The 18986-nt window shown below is 64.9% G+C and overlaps 1 protein-coding gene across 3 annotated transcripts; it reads left to right on the forward strand.

Moving 5' to 3' along the window:
- The first annotated feature begins 137 nt into the window (after positions 1 to 137).
- Positions 138 to 6788, forward strand: CRELD2 (cysteine rich with EGF like domains 2). Of its 3 annotated transcripts, XM_040991618.1 has the most exons (11): positions 138 to 350; positions 854 to 936; positions 1307 to 1417; positions 1939 to 2030; positions 2351 to 2527; positions 2977 to 3072; positions 3321 to 3404; positions 4247 to 4327; positions 4487 to 4498; positions 5619 to 5762; positions 6592 to 6788. In XM_040991618.1, exons 1-11 carry the CDS (start codon positions 204 to 206, stop codon positions 6639 to 6641), a joined length of 1077 nt encoding a protein of 358 aa, XP_040847552.1. In that variant the 5' UTR covers positions 138 to 203; the 3' UTR covers positions 6642 to 6788. The 3 variants fall into 3 exon arrangements, with proteins under 3 accessions (XP_040847552.1, XP_040847543.1, XP_040847560.1); XM_040991609.1 differs by lacking the exon at positions 4487 to 4498 and having other exon boundaries at positions 4247 to 4342; positions 5622 to 5762; XM_040991626.1 differs by lacking the exon at positions 4487 to 4498 and having other exon boundaries at positions 4247 to 4342; positions 5622 to 5759.
- The last annotated feature ends 12198 nt before the right edge of the window (positions 6789 to 18986 follow it).

Raw genomic sequence — 18986 nt, forward strand, 5'->3', positions numbered from 1 at the left:
GGCCTTCCTATTGGTGGCTGCTCGTGGCGAGCTCGGATTGGCCCACGTCAGGACGGGGCGGACCAGGAAGGCCAATAGCGGAACCGGAGCGAGCCGAGGGGCGGGGCCTCGGCGCAGCCGTCAAGTAGCCCCGGGAACGGCCGGCCCGCTCGGGACGGGTGGGCGGCGGAGGCCGGAGCCGCCGAGTGCGCGTCGTCCCCGCCATGCGCCGGCCGCCCTGGGCTTCGCTGGGGCTGCTGCTGCCGCCGCTGCTGCTCCTGCTGCTGCCGCCGCCGGTGCCCGCATCGGAGGCCTCTCGGAAGCTGTCCCCGTGCCAGCGGTGCCGGGAGCTGGTGGACAAGTTCAAGCAGGTTCGTCCAGGGTGGAGGGTCGGGGGCTGCCCGAGGGGTGGTCCTGCGGCCAGCAGTGCCCGGGCTGGTGGACAAGTTCAACCAGGATGGACATTGGAGGGTCGGGGGCTGCCCGAGGGGTGGCCCTGCGGCTAGCGGTGCCCGGGCTGGTGGACAAGTTCAACCAGGGTGGACATTGGAGGGTCAGGGGCTGCCCGAGGGGTGGCCCTGCGGCCAGCGGTGCCCGGGCTGGTGGACAAGTTCAACCAGGGTGGACATTGGAGGGTCGGGGGCTGCCCGAGGGGTGGCCCTGCGGCCAGCGGTGCCCGGGCTGGTGGACAAGTTCAACCAGGGTGGACATTGGAGGGTCGGGGGCTGCCCGAGGGGTGGCCCTGCGGCCAGCGGTGCCCGGGCTGGTGGACAAGTTCAGCCAGGTGCGTCCAGGGTGGAGGACCGAGGGTCGGGGGCTGCCCGAGGGGTGGCCCTGCGGCTGGCTGGTGCCCAGCGTGCACCCCTCTCGGCAGGGCATGGCTGACACTGCCAACAAGAACTTCGGTGGTGGCAACACGGCTTGGGAGGAAAAGACCCTGAGCAAGTACGAGTTCAGGTGGGTGTCTGCCACAGCCGGTGCCGGGGTGCCCTGGCCCGCACCGTCCCCTGGGATCCATGCAGTGCCTGCAGTCCATTCCAGGGCCAGGCTGGGGGTCGGTGCTGGACTGCTGGTCCATCCAGCCTGCTCTGCAGACTGCCCATCCTCCAGTTTGGTTGAGCCCCAGGGAGCCCCTCTCCCCGGGCCGGCTCAGCCCACAACCCAGAGAGCCCCTCTCCCCGGCTGGCTCGGCCACGGGGTGCCCCAGGGAGCCCCTCTCCCCGGATGGCTTGGTCCACACCCCAGGGAGCCCCTCTTCCCGGCGGCTCAGCCCACACTCCAGGGGCCCCTCTCCCGTCCAGTGAGTCCTCTCCCACTGGCCTTGCAGTGAGATCCGCTTCCTGGAGATCATGGAGGGCCTGTGCTCCAGCAGCGACTTCGAGTGCAACCAGATGGTGGAGGAGCACGAGGAGCAGCTGGAGGCCTGGTGGCTGCGGCTGTGAGTGATGGAGCTGCTGCAGGGACAGCACGGGGCCAGAGGGCCACAGGACATACCTCCCTACTGTAGCTACCCGTGCCCACCAGAAGGTTCTTGCCCAGAGCTCATAGCACCTGGAGCTGCCCCGCACTCTGGGGTTGACTGCAGGGCTCAGCACAGCTTGAGACGTCGGTATTTGTCTTAGCTGTCCATGGCAAGTTCTGTGTCCAGCAGTGTTCCCAAGTTACCCCATGTGGATCAGGCTATGCTCCCCAAGTTACCCCAGGGGCACCATGCTGCGCTCCCCAAGTTACCCCAGGTACACCAGGCTATGCTCCCCAATTTGCCCCAGGTGCACGAGGCAGTGCTCCCCAAGTTATCCCAGGTGTGCCCGAGTTACCATGATGAGGCTGTCCAGGGCTTGGCAGGGCACACAGACTCACCCAAGGAGTGGCTGGTGGGGCCCAGGACTCTCCCCAAGGGGCCAGGTTTCTGTGGGCGCAGGCAGCGTGGCGGGCTCAGGCGCATCTCTGGTACCCTAGGAAGAAGGAGCACCCGGAGCTGTCCGAATGGTTCTGTGTGCACACACTACAGGTCTGCTGCTCTCCGGGGACCTATGGCCCACACTGTCACGGTACGTAGGGCCAAGCATCCTACCTCATGTCAGGGAATACAGCGTCATGGCAGCCCCCCAATCCGTCCTGGCTGACAGGCCTGGGTGTGGGGCGGCCCTCACGCAGTGTCCCTGGGCCCGGGCGCAGCTCTGCCCACCTGTTGGGAGCCCAGGGCATGGAGCGGCCTTCAGCCACGCCATAATTGAAATGGAAGCCGCTGATGTCCCGGTGTCCCTAAAGCAGTCGCGTGGTCAGGCCAGATCAGGTGGCACAAGCCTCCTGGGGGCCTCACTGGCATTCACGGGTGGCACCCTGTGAGAATAACTCTATGTCCTCCAAGCATGCCAGGGTGGATCCGAGAGGCCCTGCAGTGGGAATGGCCACTGCCACGGGGACGGCAGCAGGCACGGGGACGGGTCCTGCCAGTGCCACGTCGGCTACAAGGGGGCGCTGTGCACCGACTGCATAGATGGCTACTTCAGCTCCCTGAGGAATGAGACCCACAGTGTCTGCACAGGTGGGAACAGGGCCCTCGGTGTGCAGGGGGAGGGAGGGACCCTCGGTGTGCAGGGGGACGGAGCAGGTTTGGGCTAAGTCCGTGGTCACTGACAACCCCTTGTGCTGTTGCAGGGTTTCAGGTTGTCTCGTGCTCCATGTGAACAGCAATGGGGATTCTCCACTGCTTTTGTTCTTTGCTGCTTTTACTTTGATGTTTGTTCACTCGGAAAGCAGAGAAGGAGAGACAGAGTGGGGCTTTACCCTCTGCTTCCCTCCCTACGTGGCCAGGCCAAAGTCACGAGCCCGTGTGGGTGCAGGGGCCAGGGACGCGGGCCATCCTCCGCTGCTTTCCCAGGGGTGGAGCAGCTGGGGCGGTGGCCTGAGGGCTGCCCCATCCGCCTCTGGCCCCTCGTTCCCGGAGGGAGCTGCGCCTGTGCTTGGGGCTTGCTGACACGGCCTGTCTTCCAGCCTGCGACGAGTCCTGTAAGACATGCTCGGGCCCCACCAACAGACACTGTGGCGAGTGTGAAGTGGGCTGGGAGCGCGTGGAAGATGCCTGCATGGGTGAGGACACGGGTCAGCCAGGACGCTGGCTTCCTGCACCTCATAACCTTGGACGCTAGCCGGGCAGAGCTGGGACAAGGCCATTTACAGCGCCCCCAGCCCCAGTGAAAGCCATCTGGCTGAGCTGGACATGGGGTCGGCCCTGCCCTCTTCCCCCACCAGCCCTCGCTTGTGTCCCCCACGTGTCCCACCTGCCCTAGTCGGCCCTGCCCACGCCCTTTTCCCCACCCGGCCATGCTGTCTTGCAGATATAAACGAATGTGCAGCAGAGGCTCCCCCCTGCAGCGAGACGCAGTACTGTGAGAACACCAACGGCTCCTACCTGTGTGAAGGTGGCGTCTTGCGGGCCCTCTGGAGCCCTCCCGGGGGCGTCAGTGCTGCCTGCCCCCAACCCAAAGCTGAAGGGCGCGTCCCGGCTGCTCCTGAGCCCAGCTCCCTGCTCGCCACACCCTGACGGGTAGCAGACAACAGCTCAGATGCTTGGGGGATGTGGGTGGAGCTCATGGCTCACTTGTGGGCCTTTGGGGAGTGAACCAGCAGACGGAAGATCTCTCCCTTCCTCTGTGCCATTACTGAAACATCCCGTGTCTTGGGACAGGCCGTGCCGGCTCACGTTCCCGCTGCCTGGCCCTTCCTGTGGCCTCTCCTGGCTGGGTCTCTGGCATGAGATGCCCTTGGAGCTCTCCAGCCAGGGCTGTGGCTCTCCCGGTGCCCAGCAGGCGTCAGGCCCCGGCCACCAGCCTGGAGGACGGAGGGCGGTTGCTTCAGGAAATCTGTCACAGCAGGAGCTGTGTGGTTTGCCTTTGGGTTTTCTTTGATTTTACTTGGAAGGCCCAAAGGGAGCTTTCATTTGCTGGTTCACTCCCCAAACGCTGGCAGGAGGAAGGGCTGAATCAGGCTGAGCCAAGGGCCCTGGGAGTCAGCCCAAGCCGGCCAGGGTGGCAGGGCCCCAGGACGCCCCTACCCCAGCGCCCCCCAGGGTGTGCTCAGCAGCGAGCAGCAGGGTTGGAGAACTGGCCTGAGACCAGGCGCCACAGCCTAGGTGTGGGGTGGTGGACAGGTGGGGGTGCATGGGTGCCCACAGGTATCCACATGGCATGCGGTAGTATGATCTGTGCTTCTGCCAGTAGACCCGGACGAGGGGCGGAGCGCTCATGCCCTTGTCCTTGTTTAGAATGTGACTCCACCTGCGTGGGCTGCACGGGAAAGGGACCAGGAAAATGTAAAGAGTGTATCGCTGGCTACACACAGGAGAGTGGACAGTGCACAGGTGAGGGCTGGTCCCCGTCTACACTAGGTGGGTGGTGTGCAGTGAGGGCTGGTCCCCGTCTACACTAGGTGGGTGGTGTGCAGTGAGGGCTGGGTCCTTGTCTACACTAGGTGGACAGTGAGGGCTGGTCCCCGTCTACACTAGGTGGGCGGTGTGCAGTGAGGGCTGGGTCCTTGTCTACACTAGGTGTGCAGTGAGGGCTGGTCCCCGTCTACACTAGGTGGACAGTGAGGGCTGGTGCCCGTCTACACTAGGTGGGCGGTGTGCAGTGAGGGCTGGTCCCCGTCTACACTAGGTGGACAGTGAGGGCTGGTCCCCGTCTACACTAGGTGGGCGGTGTGCAGTGAGGGCTGGTCCCCGTCCACACTAGGTGGGTGGTGTGCAGTGAGGGCTGGGTCCTTGTCTACACTAGGTGGACAGTGAGGGCTGGTCCCCGTCTACACTAGGTGGGCGGTGTGCAGTGAGGGCTGGTCCCCTGTCTACACTAGGTGGACAGTGAGGGCTGGTCCCCGTCTACACTAGGTGGGCGGTGTGCAGTGAGGGCTGGTCCCCTGTCTACACTAGGTGGACAGTGAGGGCTGGTCCCCGTCTACACTAGGTGGACAGTGAGGGCTGGTCCCCGTCTACACTAGGTAGGTGGTGTGCAGTGAGGGCTGGGTCCCCGTCTACACTAGGTGGACAGTGAGGGCTGGTCCCCGTCTACACTAGGTGGACAGTGAGGGCTGGTCCCCGTCTACACTAGGTGTGCAGTGAGGGCTGGGTCCCCGTCTACACTAGGTGGACAGTGAGGGCTGGTCCCCGTCTACACTAGGTGGACAGTGAGGGCTGGTCCCCGTCTACACTAGGTGGACAGTGAGGGCTGGTCCCCGTCCACACACCTGCACTGAGCGGTGGCCCTGTCCCTACCCCCACCCTCAGCAGCCCCGTCATGGCCAGGGGAACCAGGTGGGCAGGCGAATCCTCTCGGACCCTCGCCACTTTGGGCCAGGGTTGTGCTGGCACCCACAGGGTGGACACCTGAGCCAGGGTCACGCTGACACCTGCGGGGAGGACTCGGGTTGGTGACCTGAGCCGGGGTCGCCCTGGCACCTGCGGGGAGGACTCGGGTTGTGGTCACCTGAGCCGGGGTCGCCCTGGCACCTGCGGGGAGGACTCGGGTTGGTGACCTGAGCTGGGGTCGCCCTGGCACCTGCGGGAGGACTCGGGTTGTGGTCACCTGAGCCGGGGTCGCCCTGGCACCTGCGGGGAGGACTCGGTAACGGGGTCCCTCTTCATTCAGACATTGATGAATGCTCCCTGCCGGAGCCGGTGTGCCCAAGGACCCATGAGAACTGTTACAACACTCCCGGCAGCTTCGTCTGCGTGTGCCCCGAAGGCTACCAGGACACAGACGAGGCCTGCGTGCCCCCGGCCACAGGTGGTGAGTGGTGGGCCAGCGTGGGCTCGGGGTGGGTGGGACAGGGCTGGGAAGGGCCCCAGGGGCACCTGGGCGGGCAGCAGGGGGGGCTCCCGAGGGCCACCCCCCAGCATTGGCCTCAGCCCAGGATCCCAGCCGAGCTCACTTTCCACTGAGGTCCCGGGGCACAGCAGGCGCCTCAGGCTGGCGTGGGACAGTCCTGCAGGAGGGGCTGTATCCACGGAGCCAACATTTCCACGAAGGCCAAAGTGCTACTCAGGTCCCAGGCGTCCCTGGGCACCAAGCAGGATACACGGAAAAGACCTCACGTCGGAGCTGGGGTGACGAAGAGGAGCCCCAAGTGGCCAGCAGCAGGCCCAGTCAGAGGACAGGTTCAGGCTGCCGGCCCGCCAGCGTGCTGCATCCCAGGCCCTGCAGGCTGCTGGGCCGCGCGTCCATGGGAGCCCTGCACGTGTCCCCCGCTGGGTCGCGCGTCCATGGGAGCCCCGCACAGTGTCCCCCCGCTGGGCCGCACGTCCGTGGGAGCCCCGCACAGTGTCCCCCCGCTGGGCTGCGCGTCCGTGGGAGCCCCGCACAGTGCACCCTGCTGGGCTGTGCGTCCGTGGGAGCCCCACACAGTGTCCCCCCGCTGGGCCGCGCGTCCGTGGGAGCCCCACACAGTGTCCCCCCACTGGGCCGCGTGTCCGTGGGAGCCCCGCACAGTGCACCCCGCTGGGCCGCGTGTCCGTGGGAGCCCCGCACAGTGTCCCCCCACTGGGCCGCGTGTCCGTGGGAGCCCCGCACAGTGCCACTCGGCGGCCAGGCTCTCAGGGGGCTGTTTGTTTTCCCACAGAGGTCACGGAGGAGACGCCCCCGCTGCCACTGTCGCGGGAAGAACTGTGACGGGGCCAGCTTGGCAGGGTCAGGCCTGCCACTCCACGCCTTTGGGGTGGCCCCCGCCCTTGGACTGTTGTTTCTAGATTGTTCTTGAACAGAGATGTCTATTTTGATACCATCCTTTATAATAAAATGGGCCGTTGCCAGTGTTCAGACGAGGGCACGTGGCAGTCAGCTCAGTGCGGCCTGGGACGAGCTCGCTGGCCTGCCCAGGGGCAGCCACCACCAGCTAGACCTCTGCCAGGGCGCACGGATGGACTGGGACCCTGGCAGCCTGAGCACAGGCCCCCCGACAAGCCTGGACCTGTGCCCCTAAACCAGGCTGGACTTCACTTGGCCCCACGAGCTGTGACCTGTGTGCACATGGCCGGCAGGTGGCGCTGTGGGAACGCCAAGCACGGGCCAGGTCACCTGGAGGCCAGTGGGGCAGCTCCTCACCCCATCTGGCCGGTCAGCCCACTACAGTCAGGGACACCCCATGGCTTTTAGCTGGCCATGTGGGTCACTGCACAGTCTCTGGCCGGGCCCAGGATCCCACAGCAGATGGACGTGGGGGCTGGACAGTGCGGCTGGCCCCAGGCAAGGAACCTGGACCACGTTGGAGAGTAGGGGTGTGTCTGACAGGGAGGAGGGGACAAATGATGGGGGTGTGTGACGGAGGAGGGGACACTGAACTGGCTGGCTATGATACTGGCAGCAGCCTACCTTGTTCGGGGCCACTTCCTCCACCCGGGCTCAGGGTCCCTGCTATCCATGTGTGCAACCCTGTTGGGGTGCCCACTCTGCCTGGCAGACATTAGGCCAGCTGCTGTCCCAGTCCCCTATGTGGCTCTGTCCTTGGCCTGCTGTGTGACTGCATCAGGGCCCCCTGGTGTGAAAGGAGCTCCCTTGGCCTCTGGGGTGCCTGGCCTGGCACGGAGGGTGAGGGGTAGCCTTGCCCTGTGCTCTGGGGCCTGCTGGCCTTTCCAGCAGCCTGGTGCTGCAGCACCAGCAGCCCTGCACCCACACCCCAGGACAGCACTGGCTCCTGTTGCCTGGGCCCAGGCCATTGCCCAGCACGGGGGCTGCAGGCAGCAGCGTCCCCATGTTCAGGCTCTGAGTATGGTGGGCACTGCCCCCCAGGGAGAGCACAGGCCTCAGCCGTGCTGACTGGCTCCTGGCTGATCTTGCTTGGTGCACTCTGCCCTTGGCGGTTCCCACCTGTGCCCCAGGAAGTGCTGAGATGTAGCCTGTAGCCTGTAGCCTGCTGGAACCAGCAGACACCTGCCAGCATGGTGCAGCTCTCCCACCCTCCTGGGATAGTGGACGTGGGGGCGGGGCGGAGGATGGCTTCAGAGGGGCGCTACTTCTGGGCACAGCCCTCCGCCCTAACTCGTATCCCCATGGGTGGGATCCGTGCGGGAGAGCGCCCACCTCTGCAGGGTCCAGGACCCGCATGCAGACTGGGGGTCAGGGACTCGGGGTTCTGTCGCCTCCCGCACTGCGCCCAGCCCTGGGCTGGCTTCTATGCTGCACTGCCACCCTCAGGCATCTGCAGCTGGGGCAGAGTCGGGGTCGAGGCTAGCACCCCGTCTACTCCCAGCCTCTGTTCCTGGGGGAACCCAGACCCCTGGCCCTTTGACCGCATAACAGTGGCTCTTGTCTCCCTGCTTGGTAGGGGGCTGGGGTGCCAGCCCCGGCTGTCTCGGGCAGAGGACGCCCCCACCTCCAGCCCTAGAGGCAGCAGGCGCCATTGTCCTGGTGGAGTGGCTGTAAGTAGGCGCAGGCCCCTCACACTGGCCCTTTCAGGCCTGGGTGCACCCTGGCTCTGCGCCTGCCCTCCTCATGGACCCGTACCGCTCTGGGGCCTGCCTCTGTCCTGGCCGGCAGGGCAGAGGGACTCACCCTGGGCTTCCTCTCAGGAGCCCCCACCCCCCTGCCTGTGCACATCCCTGGCCCCACCAACCCTCTTGCTCATCCCTCAGCCCGCCTGGCCCACCCCCACGGCTACTGGGCAGCTGGTCCCGCTTCTAGACTCAGAGAAAAGGCAAACAACATTGTTTACGGAAGAGGCGCGTCGCCGCGGCAGCCAGTGGCCTTCCTGGGGGGACAGAGGCCCTTTGTTGGGAAAATAGAAAGCCAGGATTTCCAGGACCTACCCGGCCACCTGCTGGCTGCCTGTTCTCTAAGCCTGTCTGTCCATCCCGTCCGTGGCCATGGCTTAGAGCTGGGCATGAAACTGCCAACGTGTGGCAGAAGGGGTCGTGGGGGGAGGGATGCACGTCCCCTAGGGACAAACTCCAAGGGCCCCAGCTGGCCCTTGCTGTCTGGAACCCCCTTGGGAGCAGTCAGGCCATGGGGGCCAGCAGGCATCCTTCCCTATCTATGGCCTGATGGCCAGGGTAACCCCAGGAGTGGTTTGCAGACCCAAGGCAGACAGACACCCAAAGCGTCAAGGCCTGGAGTGTCCAGGCTTCGGTGGGCTAGTGCCCGGCAGCTCATGGAGCCCTGTGATGTGTGCACACCCACAGAACAGATGGCGCCCACTGCCTGCTGCAGCTGGGGGAGACCCTGGAGGCTGCCCCACTCAGGCAGCTGGCACTGCCACAAGGGCTGGGGCAGGCAGAGCTGTGTGTGGTGATTGCTGCTACCCTGACCCCAGCACTGGGGCAGCTCTGACAGAGCGCGTCTGGACCTCAGCCCAAGGCAGCCAGTGCCATGCCTATGGCCCCTCCAGATGCTCATTCCCAAGCTTGGGCCACAAGGTACTGGCAGGCCAGGGGATGGCTGTCCTGGAGTCCCTGGCCCCCAGCTACTGGCTGTCTGCCGCTCCCCACCCTAATGCTGCAGCTTCTGGGGGGCGGTGTCACTGCACCACCACGGATCCGGCGACTACAGCAAGGTGAGTCCCTTGGGCTGGAGCTAACCTGGCTGCTGCTGGAGGGGAGGGGAGAGGGGCTCAGGACGCAGAGGGGCTCAGGACACAGCTAGTGGCTGGAGTAGTCATGAGTGAGCCCTGGGCATGTTGAGGCATCCCTGGGGAGACCTGTCTTGTTGGGTGGGCAAAAGGAGACCAGACAGTGGGTAGACCCCTCCAAGGAGCCAAGTGGGACCTGCATGGAGGAACCAACAGCAGGCTGAGGTGAGTGGGGTGTGGGTTGGGTAGGCTGTAGAGTTCCTCGCTCAAAACTGGGAGCTTGGAACTGACAGCGGGGTGGGGGTGGGGGAGGGTTTGGCTGGGGAATTCTGGGGAAGTTCTGGTGGGGTGGGCTGTGCAACAAGGATGACACCCAGGTGGCCAGGCAGGGCCAGAGAGGCAGCTCCGGAAGCTACCCTTTCCTAGGCAGAGCTGGGGCTGGTCTTTGCTCACCAGTCACAGCTGCCCCCTATGTGCAGATGCTACGGCCAGGTCCATAACTCCAGCCCGGCATGCCAGCCCCAGGCCTGTCCTCAGCACGAACCCTCTCTGCATGAACCGTGCTCTGTCCCTGAGGCCCTGTGACACACCCTGGGCCAAAGAGGCATGTGGTGGGCACGTGGGACGGCACAGCCATGGCCCCGAGCCAGGGCACCTGAGGTCTGAAGGGCAGATCAGAGCAGGGAGGGAAGCAGGGCTGAGCCTCTCTGCCACCTGCTTGGCCAGGGCCTTGCTGAAGCCCCCCTAGACGTGCCCTGGGCCCCTGCCCTGTGCTGCTGCTGCGCTGTTCCACTGGGCATCAGGGCTATGCAATCCACGCGTCCACCTGCCCACCCTTGAGCCACATCAAGAGGTTCTTCCAACAGACATGCTGATCACGACAAATGAATGCGACCTCTCTCCATCCAGTCCTCTGCCCTCCCTTCCTGAGGGGCCTGGCACAAGTGGGCCCCTGGCAAAGAAGTGCTCCCCAGGGAGAGGAAGAGAGGGCGGGCGGCAGGTAAGGGACGGCCAGTGAAGGAGGGAGGGGCATGAGCGAAGGAGAGAGAGTGAGAGAGGAGTGACAGACAGGAGTGACCGAGGGAGGGACAGTGACAGGAGTGACCGGGGGAGGACAGTGACAGGAGTGACCGAGGGAGGACAGTGACAGACAGGAGTGACCGAGGGAGGACAGTGACAGACAGGAGTGACCGAGGGAGGACAGTGACAGGAGTGACCGAGGGAGGACAGTGACAGGAGTGACCGAGGGAGGACAGTGACAGGAGTGACCGAGGGAGGACAGTGACAGACAGGAGTGACCGAGGGAGGACAGTGACAGGAGTGACCGAGGGAGGACAGTGACAGGAGTGACCGAGGGAGGGACAGTGACAGGAGTGACCGAGGGAGGACAGTGACAGACAGGAGTGACCGAGGGAGGACAGTGACAGACAGGAGTGACCGAGGGAGGACAGTGACAGGAGTGACCGAGGGAGGACAGTGACAGACAGGAGTGACCAAGGGAGGACAGTGACAGACAGGAGTGACCGAGGGAGGACAGTGACAGACAGGAGTGACCGAGGGAGGACAGTGACAGACAGGAGTGACCGAGGGAGGACAGTGACAGACAGGAGTGACCAAGGGAGGACAGTGACAGACAGGAGTGACCGAGGGAGGACAGTGACAGGAGTGACCGAGGGAGGGACAGTGACAGGAGTGACCGAGGGAGGACAGTGACAGACAGGAGTGACCGAGGGAGGACAGTGACAGACAGGAGTGACCGAGGGAGGACAGTGACAGGAGTGACCGAGGGAGGGACAGTGACAGACAGGAGTGACCGAGGGAGGGACAGTGACAGACAGGAGTGACCAAGGGAGGACAGTGACAGACAGGAGTGACCGAGGGAGGACAGTGACAGGAGTGACCGAGGGAGGACAGTGACAGGAGTGACCGAGGGAGGGACAGTGACAGGAGTGACCGAGGGAGGACAGTGACAGACAGGAGTGACCGAGGGAGGACAGTGACAGACAGGAGTGACCGAGGGAGGACAGTGACAGGAGTGACCGAGGGAGGGACAGTGACAGACAGGAGTGACCAAGGGAGGACAGTGACAGACAGGAGTGACCGAGGGAGGACAGTGACAGACAGGAGTGACCGAGGGAGGACAGTGACAGACAGGAGTGACCGAGGGAGGACAGTGACAGACAGGAGTGACCAAGGGAGGACAGTGACAGACAGGAGTGACCGAGGGAGGACAGTGACAGGAGTGACCGAGGGAGGGACAGTGACAGGAGTGACCGAGGGAGGACAGTGACAGACAGGAGTGACCGAGGGAGGACAGTGACAGACAGGAGTGACCGAGGGAGGACAGTGACAGGAGTGACCGAGGGAGGGACAGTGACAGACAGGAGTGACCGAGGGAGGGACAGTGACAGACAGGAGTGACCAAGGGAGGACAGTGACAGACAGGAGTGACCGAGGGAGGACAGTGACAGACAGGAGTGACCGAGGGAGGGACAGTGACAGACAGGAGTGACCAAGGGAGGACAGTGACAGACAGGAGTGACCGAGGGAGGACAGTGACAGGAGTGACCGAGGGAGGACAGTGACAGGAGTGACCGAGGGAGGACAGTGACTGAGGAAGCAAGGGACAGGAGTGTCAGGAGTGACTGAGTGGGAAGTGGCTTGGGCACGGCGGTCCAGGCAGGGCTCTGGAATGCTCGCTGTGGGGCGCCTGGCCCAGGCTCTGGCTGCGCTGCCAGCCCAGCTCCCGGCTGCGGCAGTGCACCTGGAGGTGGCAGCACGGCACTCCCTGGCAGCGGCAGCCCTGCCTGCACTGACTGCGTTCTGGCCGCACTCCAGCTGCTATGGCCTCGTAGACACAGGATTCCTTTCTGTCACTCTGTCTCCTATTTGCCTTTCAAATAAGTGGGAATACATTTCAAAAATGAGTTAGTGAGTATGAGTGAGGTTCTGGGCGAGTGACGACAGAGTCGGCTTGCGCAGCTCCTGATGGGCAGGTGAAGATGGGAGCTGCAGCTGCCTGGGTGGCCAGTGCAAGCGGGGTGCTGTGTGTGCCAGAGGGGGTACACAATCACACATGGGCACACATGAGTGGCTTCCTGAACATCTGCTGGTCACACAAGTGAGTCTGAGAGCCTTGTCCCAGGTGGGTCATGTGGCTTGGGCCCACCCTTTCCCCAACACAGTGCCCAGCCCCAAGCCCAGCCTGACCTGTCTTCCTTGCCCATCCTTACACACCCCGTGTGGCCATGCACACCCTGTGGGTGCTGGGGGCAGCCCCTAGCCCCTCCCCACACCCTCTGCACGGCCTTCATGTCGGGGCTGAGGGCAGGCAGCTCACACAAGCCTCATGCCTCAGCTGGAGCCGTGCTCCCTGGAAGTCCACGTGGGCACAGAGCCCTTGGTGGCTGCCTCCCAGCTGGGCAGCTCATCCTGAGACAGCCACAGGGTGGAGCAACTGGGGGGGTTCAGCTGGGAGAGGCTCCAGGGCCCTCCTGCATTGGGCGGCTTTGCCCCGCTCTGGGCTTATCTCCACCACGTGCGGGGGCAGCAGGCAGTGTGCTGCTTCCAGCGTCAGTGGCCCACCCACCCACGGAGAACCCCTCTGCCCAAGGCTGAGCCTCAGGAGGGAGTCCTGCTCCATGCCACTATCCCCAGCCCAGGTCAGGCAGGCTGGTGGGGCCGTGCCCCACTGCCGCTCACATCCCCAGAGGGGACCAGGGCCTGAGGGGCTGTCCCTGACCTCCCAAGCTGCTACTGAGGCTCCTGGGAAGCCATGCCCCCTCCTTCCCGGCCCTTTGGCCTCGAGCCATTGCTGCCTGGGACGCGGTGTACAGTGGGCACAGGGCGTGTGTTTGCTTAGGAAGCTGGGACTGGATGGACAAGGATTCATTGTGTTCCTGCCACACAGTGCCCTGCCCCCACCCTATGACCCCCCCCAGCGCCCCACCATGCATATCTAGTGCACTCTGAGACCCCTGAGGCCTGCACCCTCCTGTGCCACCCTCATGCCCTGGAGCCCATGGCCCATCCACTGCTGCTCGCGCTGGAGCGCCTAGCCAGTCCTGCCCACCAGTCCCCCTCCCCCCTGTAAGTCCCCCTCCCGCTGTTCCAGCACTGCAGGGTGCGGGGTGGGCAGGTGGACACAGGTGCAGGACCCTGGGTTCCTTATTCAAAGGCTACTGCCCAGTCCCCCAAGCCTGGTGGGCTTCCTGCTGCGGCACTGGGCTCACAGTGAGGGAGCGGAGGAGGGGTCAAGGTCCACCCAGGCCCACAAGGCTACCACACAGGCAACTGTGGCTAGGACAGCACCCTGTGGGTCCCCTGTGGGTTCCACACAGGTGGGCAGTGTACACATGCCGTGTCTCTGGCGCCCAGGGCTCTGGGAACACCTGTCACAGGAGGCCGAGCCAACCTGATGCTACAGCTGGCATGGACCACTTCCCCCCACTCCTGCCCTGCTGTGAGGGGCTCCTCCCTGCCTGGCCATATCCAGGACCCCTGACACAGGTGAGCCACCCAGGCTGTCTGAGGGCCCCAGAGCAGGGCTGGGGCAGAAGTGACACTGAGGACAGGACCTGGGCCTGGGCCAGTGGTGCAGAACCTGCCTGACAGGTGCAGGCTGAGCTGCACGCGTGTGTGCGTGTGCCTGGGCTTGTCACGTGGGCCATGGCACGGGGCCCGGCCAGGAGGCAGGTGGAACACAGGCCACAGCTTGCGTCATTGGCGGCATCCTACGGCAGCACCACGGGCAGGTGGTCCACCTGCCCGGGCATTTGCCCAGCTGGGGCAGACAGCGGTCACCAGCAGCTAAGTCGTGAAGGCCAGGCTGCACACAGGGAGTGACCAGCGGGCAGGGGCCCAGCCAGGCCACTCCACAAGTCTTCACAAGCCAGAGATGCAGACAAGGGGGACATGGGGACAGAACCAAGTGTCGGGAGACACTGGGACCTGACTCCATAGCCCAGCCCAGCTGTGCCCGCCCCCTCCATTCCCTCCACCCCAGGAACCCAAGCCTGTGAACTACAGCATGCCTGTGGCCTGCCAAGGGGCCCTTACCACCCCTGCCTGGCACCCCTTCTCCATGCTTCTCCAGGCAGTCATCGCCGCTCCACCACCCGCTTCCTGCCCAAGCCCGTGTCTGGCCAGGGCATCCTCCCGGGCCTGCACTGGGCCTACATGCAGCCAGTCTGGGAACAGGGACCAAGAAGACTGCCCTGGGTGGCACTGTCCACTCCCCTCCCCGTGTCTGGCCTGATCCCTGTCCACAGCCCCACGGCCTTGCATCACCAGGGACCAGGTCCTAGGAGCCCTCTTGCAGACCCGAGCAGATCCTCCAGCTGCTCCCCCACGCCCCACCTCGGCAGGGAGGAGCACATGTGCATCAGCCTGGAGGTGGAAGGCGTGGGCAGAGCTTCTGGGCGTGCCAGGGTCTCCTTGTCTCTCTCCAGGGCAGGGGGCAGAATCTTGCAGTTGACAGAGGGTCTGGACACTGCCCTTCCTCCCCAGGGAGGGGGTTCTGAGCAGGCTCCAGGGTGGGGGCCAGGGTCCCCAAGGCACCCCAGCAGCTGACACATCTACTCGGGAAGAGTTCCAGGGCAGGGTCGAAACCCCACCTCAGCGTCCCAGAAACTGCATATCAGCTGCTTCCCCAGGAACAGCCAGCCAACGGCTTGGCCCAGGAGGCATCGCCGGGTGCACACAGAAGGACGGCAGGTGTGAGGCCAGGGCCAGCGAGTGCCAGCGTGGCGGGGAGGTCCCCCTGGGGACAGGCAGAGGCAGGCAAGGGCTCTCCACCACCCACCGCCTCCAGACAGCTCCGTTCCACACAGGCTGCATGATGGGAAGTGGCTGTGAGGGTGGGGACGTGGGTCCTCTCCCTCTCTTCACTCAGGGCCCACTCAAGCAGCCCCTACCCCAGAGGCCTTGGGACAGGGGTGGGAGGCCGGGCTTCAAGTGGGCAGGAGCCCACCCTGCAAACAGGGGCCCAGTGGGAGGAGACTTCCTAGGCTGGGCAGTGTGGACATCGGAGGGGAACATGGTTCAGGCCTGGTACCTGCAACCCAAAGAATGAGAGCCCTCCCAGGCTCAGCGTGGGCAGCAGGCATGGCCAGTGTCTCAGGAGTTGACAGTTTGGCAAGGAGCAAAGGTGTGGACCCGCCAGCTGCAGCGCCTCCTCTGTACCCGGGTCCTGGGCAATCCCACCCATCTTAGCCCACCTGGCTTTCCCCTCCAGCTCCCTCTCAGGCGATGTGGGCCGGATTCTAGGGGTCCATTGGGATCCAGGCATCTGCCGTGCTAGGGACGGAAGCTGCAGGGGGAGGAGGCAGCCCCCAGGCGTCTGTGATTCAGTTACCTACTATGGGGTGTTGTGTGTTGGCGGGGGTGGGGAGTCGGACAGGGCAGCCCCTCCCTGGGCCTTGGTTCCCCACCATGTGGACAATACATGGGCTGGTGAGGGCCTGTGTGTGCTGCCTGGTCCCTGGCCATTCCAGCTAGTCCAGGCCGGAGAGGGGCCCACAGCACTCAGAGGAGCACCGGGCAAGGGTGTGCCCGGGCACGCACCTGAGCACTCAGCAGGCGTGCACACAGCTGTGCGGCTCCTTGGCCCGGGCCCAGCTTCTGGGGCATTTGGGACACCCTGCTGCCTTGGGCCCTGCTGTCTGCAGGACACACAGGGTCCCTGCGGTCACATGCCCTGCACCTCCCTTGCCCCTGGATGGCAGAATCTGGGGGGTGGGGTTCAGAGTGAGCTTGACAAATCCCTCTCCAGGGGCCCCCACCCTCCACCTGCCCCTCTGCCACTTCCCAGGAATAGGGAAGTGGCCCTGTGGGTGGAGCTCAGCCCAGGCTCCCTCGCCACCCAGGGTCAGGGCAGGCCGGGCGCCCCGGACAGAGGGGCCTGCAGGTGCCTCCTAGACCTTCCAGGTGTGGCTGGCTGGAGCTCCCAAACCCAGCCCAGCTTGGTGAGGCAGATGAGGGGGCCAGGCGACGTGGGTGTGTCCTCATGGTCCAGGGTAAGATGTCCCCTTAGTCCTGCTCCATCCTGGGACCCAAGCCCAGGCCTGGTGTCCCTTGCACAGTCCTGGGAGGCGTGGGGTGAGGGCAGGCTACAGCAGCCTCTGGGCCCCGAGCCTCGAGGGCATGTTCTCCTCTTGCCTTCTCCCCTTGGGCATAGGCGACAGTGCCAGTTCACAGGTCTAGATGAGGGGCAGTGTGTGGGCTCCAAGGGGCTGGCATGAGGGGCAGCTGGGCCCTTCAGTTTGTCTGACCTCTTGAGGTTCCATCCCTGTGCCTCCTGGCCACCCCTGGGGCTGTCCTGGGGCTGTCCAGGGTGGCTGTGCACCCAGTGTTCACTGGCCACGTGTCCCCAATGCTGAGACCCGGTCCTATGTGTGTGTATGGGGAGCTGTTTGCTCTGTGATTCCCCCTGGAAGAGCGTGTCCCCATGCGCGCTGGGCCTGGGCTAAGTAGGCCCTGGGTCAGCCCTGGCTCCCCCGCAGTGGCTTGGGACACCCCCAGACAACACCGTCTCTACTCCTGCCCCTCTGGAAGACCAGCCAGTGGGTCCCAAGTGGCACAGCTGGGACCCCCAGCCAGGAGCTGTGGGCGCCTCCAACCTCCCCAGTGCCTGCCTCTATCCAGGGTGGGGGGGTCCCCGTCCAGGAGCTCAACAGGGAGCCTCCTGCCTGGGTATCTGAGGCAAATGGCAGGGGCAGTCCCTGCCTGGAACTCCTGCTCACTTAATTCACACAGGCTGCCCCCACCCATGCCCCTCAGACAACCTGTGCTACCCAGAGGCTCCCCACTGCCCACCCTGCCCCCCGGCACCCTCCAGGCCGTCTGCGGCCCCACACCCCACTCAGGGAGACGAGGCCAGAAGGAGCTGAGTACAGAGCCACACGGAGCAGCGGCACCACGGGGCAGTGCAGGGGAACACGGAGTCGTGTGCCACAGATAAGCCGACCCCCACGGCAGCTGGAAGCCCTTGGCTTAGGCCCTGCTGTCTGGGCAGGGCAGGATGGGCTGAGGTCGCCATGCCTACCCTGTGGCGGACAGCTGTAGCAACCACTCAACTGCATAGGGGCCCCAGCTTGGGCCTGGTGGCTCCCACGCGCCTCCAGTTTCCCACGGTTCTCCCCTGCCAAGAGCTAGATCCACTAAGGCCAGGTGCCGGCTGCAGGCACCCAGCATGGTGGCCCTCTGCCACCAAGGTCAGAGCAGGCTAGGCCCCCGCAGCCCACTGGCTGGGCTTCCTGGGAGCTATGGGCCCCATGCTGGCCTGGCCCGGGAATGACTCCCAGGAACAGTTGCACAATGCTGGCCTGAGCTCTGTTGGCTGCTGTCCCTACAGGGTCAGAGGCTGTGCCCACAGAGCGTGGGAGCAACAGGGGGAAAGGGCATGGCTCCCCCGGGCAGGCCTTTGTTCCATCCCCGGGCCCGCTGCACCTGCCTGGCTCTTCCGGCAGGGGTCTGACAGAGCCAAGGGCCAGGCCCGCCTCCGTGAGGGGTCAGACATGTGGCTCCAGGGGGTGGGGGCTGGGTTGGGCAGCTAGGTGGACACTGCACACTGCAATGCTCCAGCCAGCCTGGTCTCTGGGATGGGGAGGGTCAGCATTGTGGCGGGGCTGAAGTTGGAGGGGGCTCAGGATACCCCTGGGACTGACTGGCCCTGGTGGCTCAGGGGACACAGAGGGTCCAAAGCAGGACAGTGTTGGGAAAGTGGAATGGCTGGCGGGCCCCAGGCTGGGGGGCAGAATCACCAGACAGATGAGCAGGTCAGCAGGTTGGACAGAACCTCAGGCCGTGGTGACAGATGAGGGGGACTCCAGGCCCAGCAGGTGGGCATCAAAGACGGCCAGGATGGAGCAGGCCCACGGAGGCTGAGGGCCAACTCTTACCCTAATCCCCGCGAGACGGTGACCTGGTGGGGCAGGCAGTGCGGGGGAGGGGGGCACATGGATCCTCCCAGCCCCCTCCCCCAGGGTGGCCCACACTGGCCTGAGCCTCCATCCCCTGGTGGGAGGTGAGTCAGCGGTACCATCCGGCCAGAGGGCAGGCAAGGCCCTCCAGGAGCCCGGATGACACAGGCCTGGGGTGGGGCAGTCTGAGTCCAAGACCCTCAAGGAGGGAGTGGGGAGCACTGACCCTCACCATGGGAGGCGTAGGGCCAGGAGGCAGGGCTATGTGGGGCCGCGCCCCAGCCTCCTTCAGCACTCCCCTGTCACCTGGGTGCCTGCACAAGCAAAGGTGGGGCAGGCCCCTTGCCCAGCTCACTGTGGTCTGCTGTGGCAGGTACAGCAGCCTTGGGGGTCCCTTGGGGGGCAGGGGTCCTCAGTGCACACACAAGCACACCAGGCCAGGCCCCTCCCCACATCCTGAACTCACATAGGGGCCTCTTCCGGCCGGCCCTTCTACAGTGTTAGCTGCGGGAGACCCTGAGTGTTCACAGCAAG

Source organism: Ochotona curzoniae, unplaced genomic scaffold (assembly GCF_017591425.1).
Source record: "Ochotona curzoniae isolate NIBS_2020 unplaced genomic scaffold, NIBS_Ocur_1.0 contig_1014, whole genome shotgun sequence".
Classification (NCBI taxonomy): Eukaryota; Metazoa; Chordata; class Mammalia; order Lagomorpha; family Ochotonidae; genus Ochotona; species Ochotona curzoniae.

Bases quoted from the DNA above. Each gene is read 5' to 3' on its own strand.
- CRELD2 (XM_040991609.1), top strand. From the start codon at position 204: ATGCGCCGGCCGCCCTGGGCTTCGCTGGGGCTGCTGCTGCCGCCGCTG. The intron at 3,073-3,320 runs GTGAGGACACGG...GCTGTCTTGCAG, and splicing joins CGTGGAAGATGCCTGCATGG to ATATAAACGAATGTGCAGCA. The intron at 4,343-5,621 runs GTGAGGGCTGGT...CTCTTCATTCAG, and splicing joins GGAGAGTGGACAGTGCACAG to ACATTGATGAATGCTCCCTG.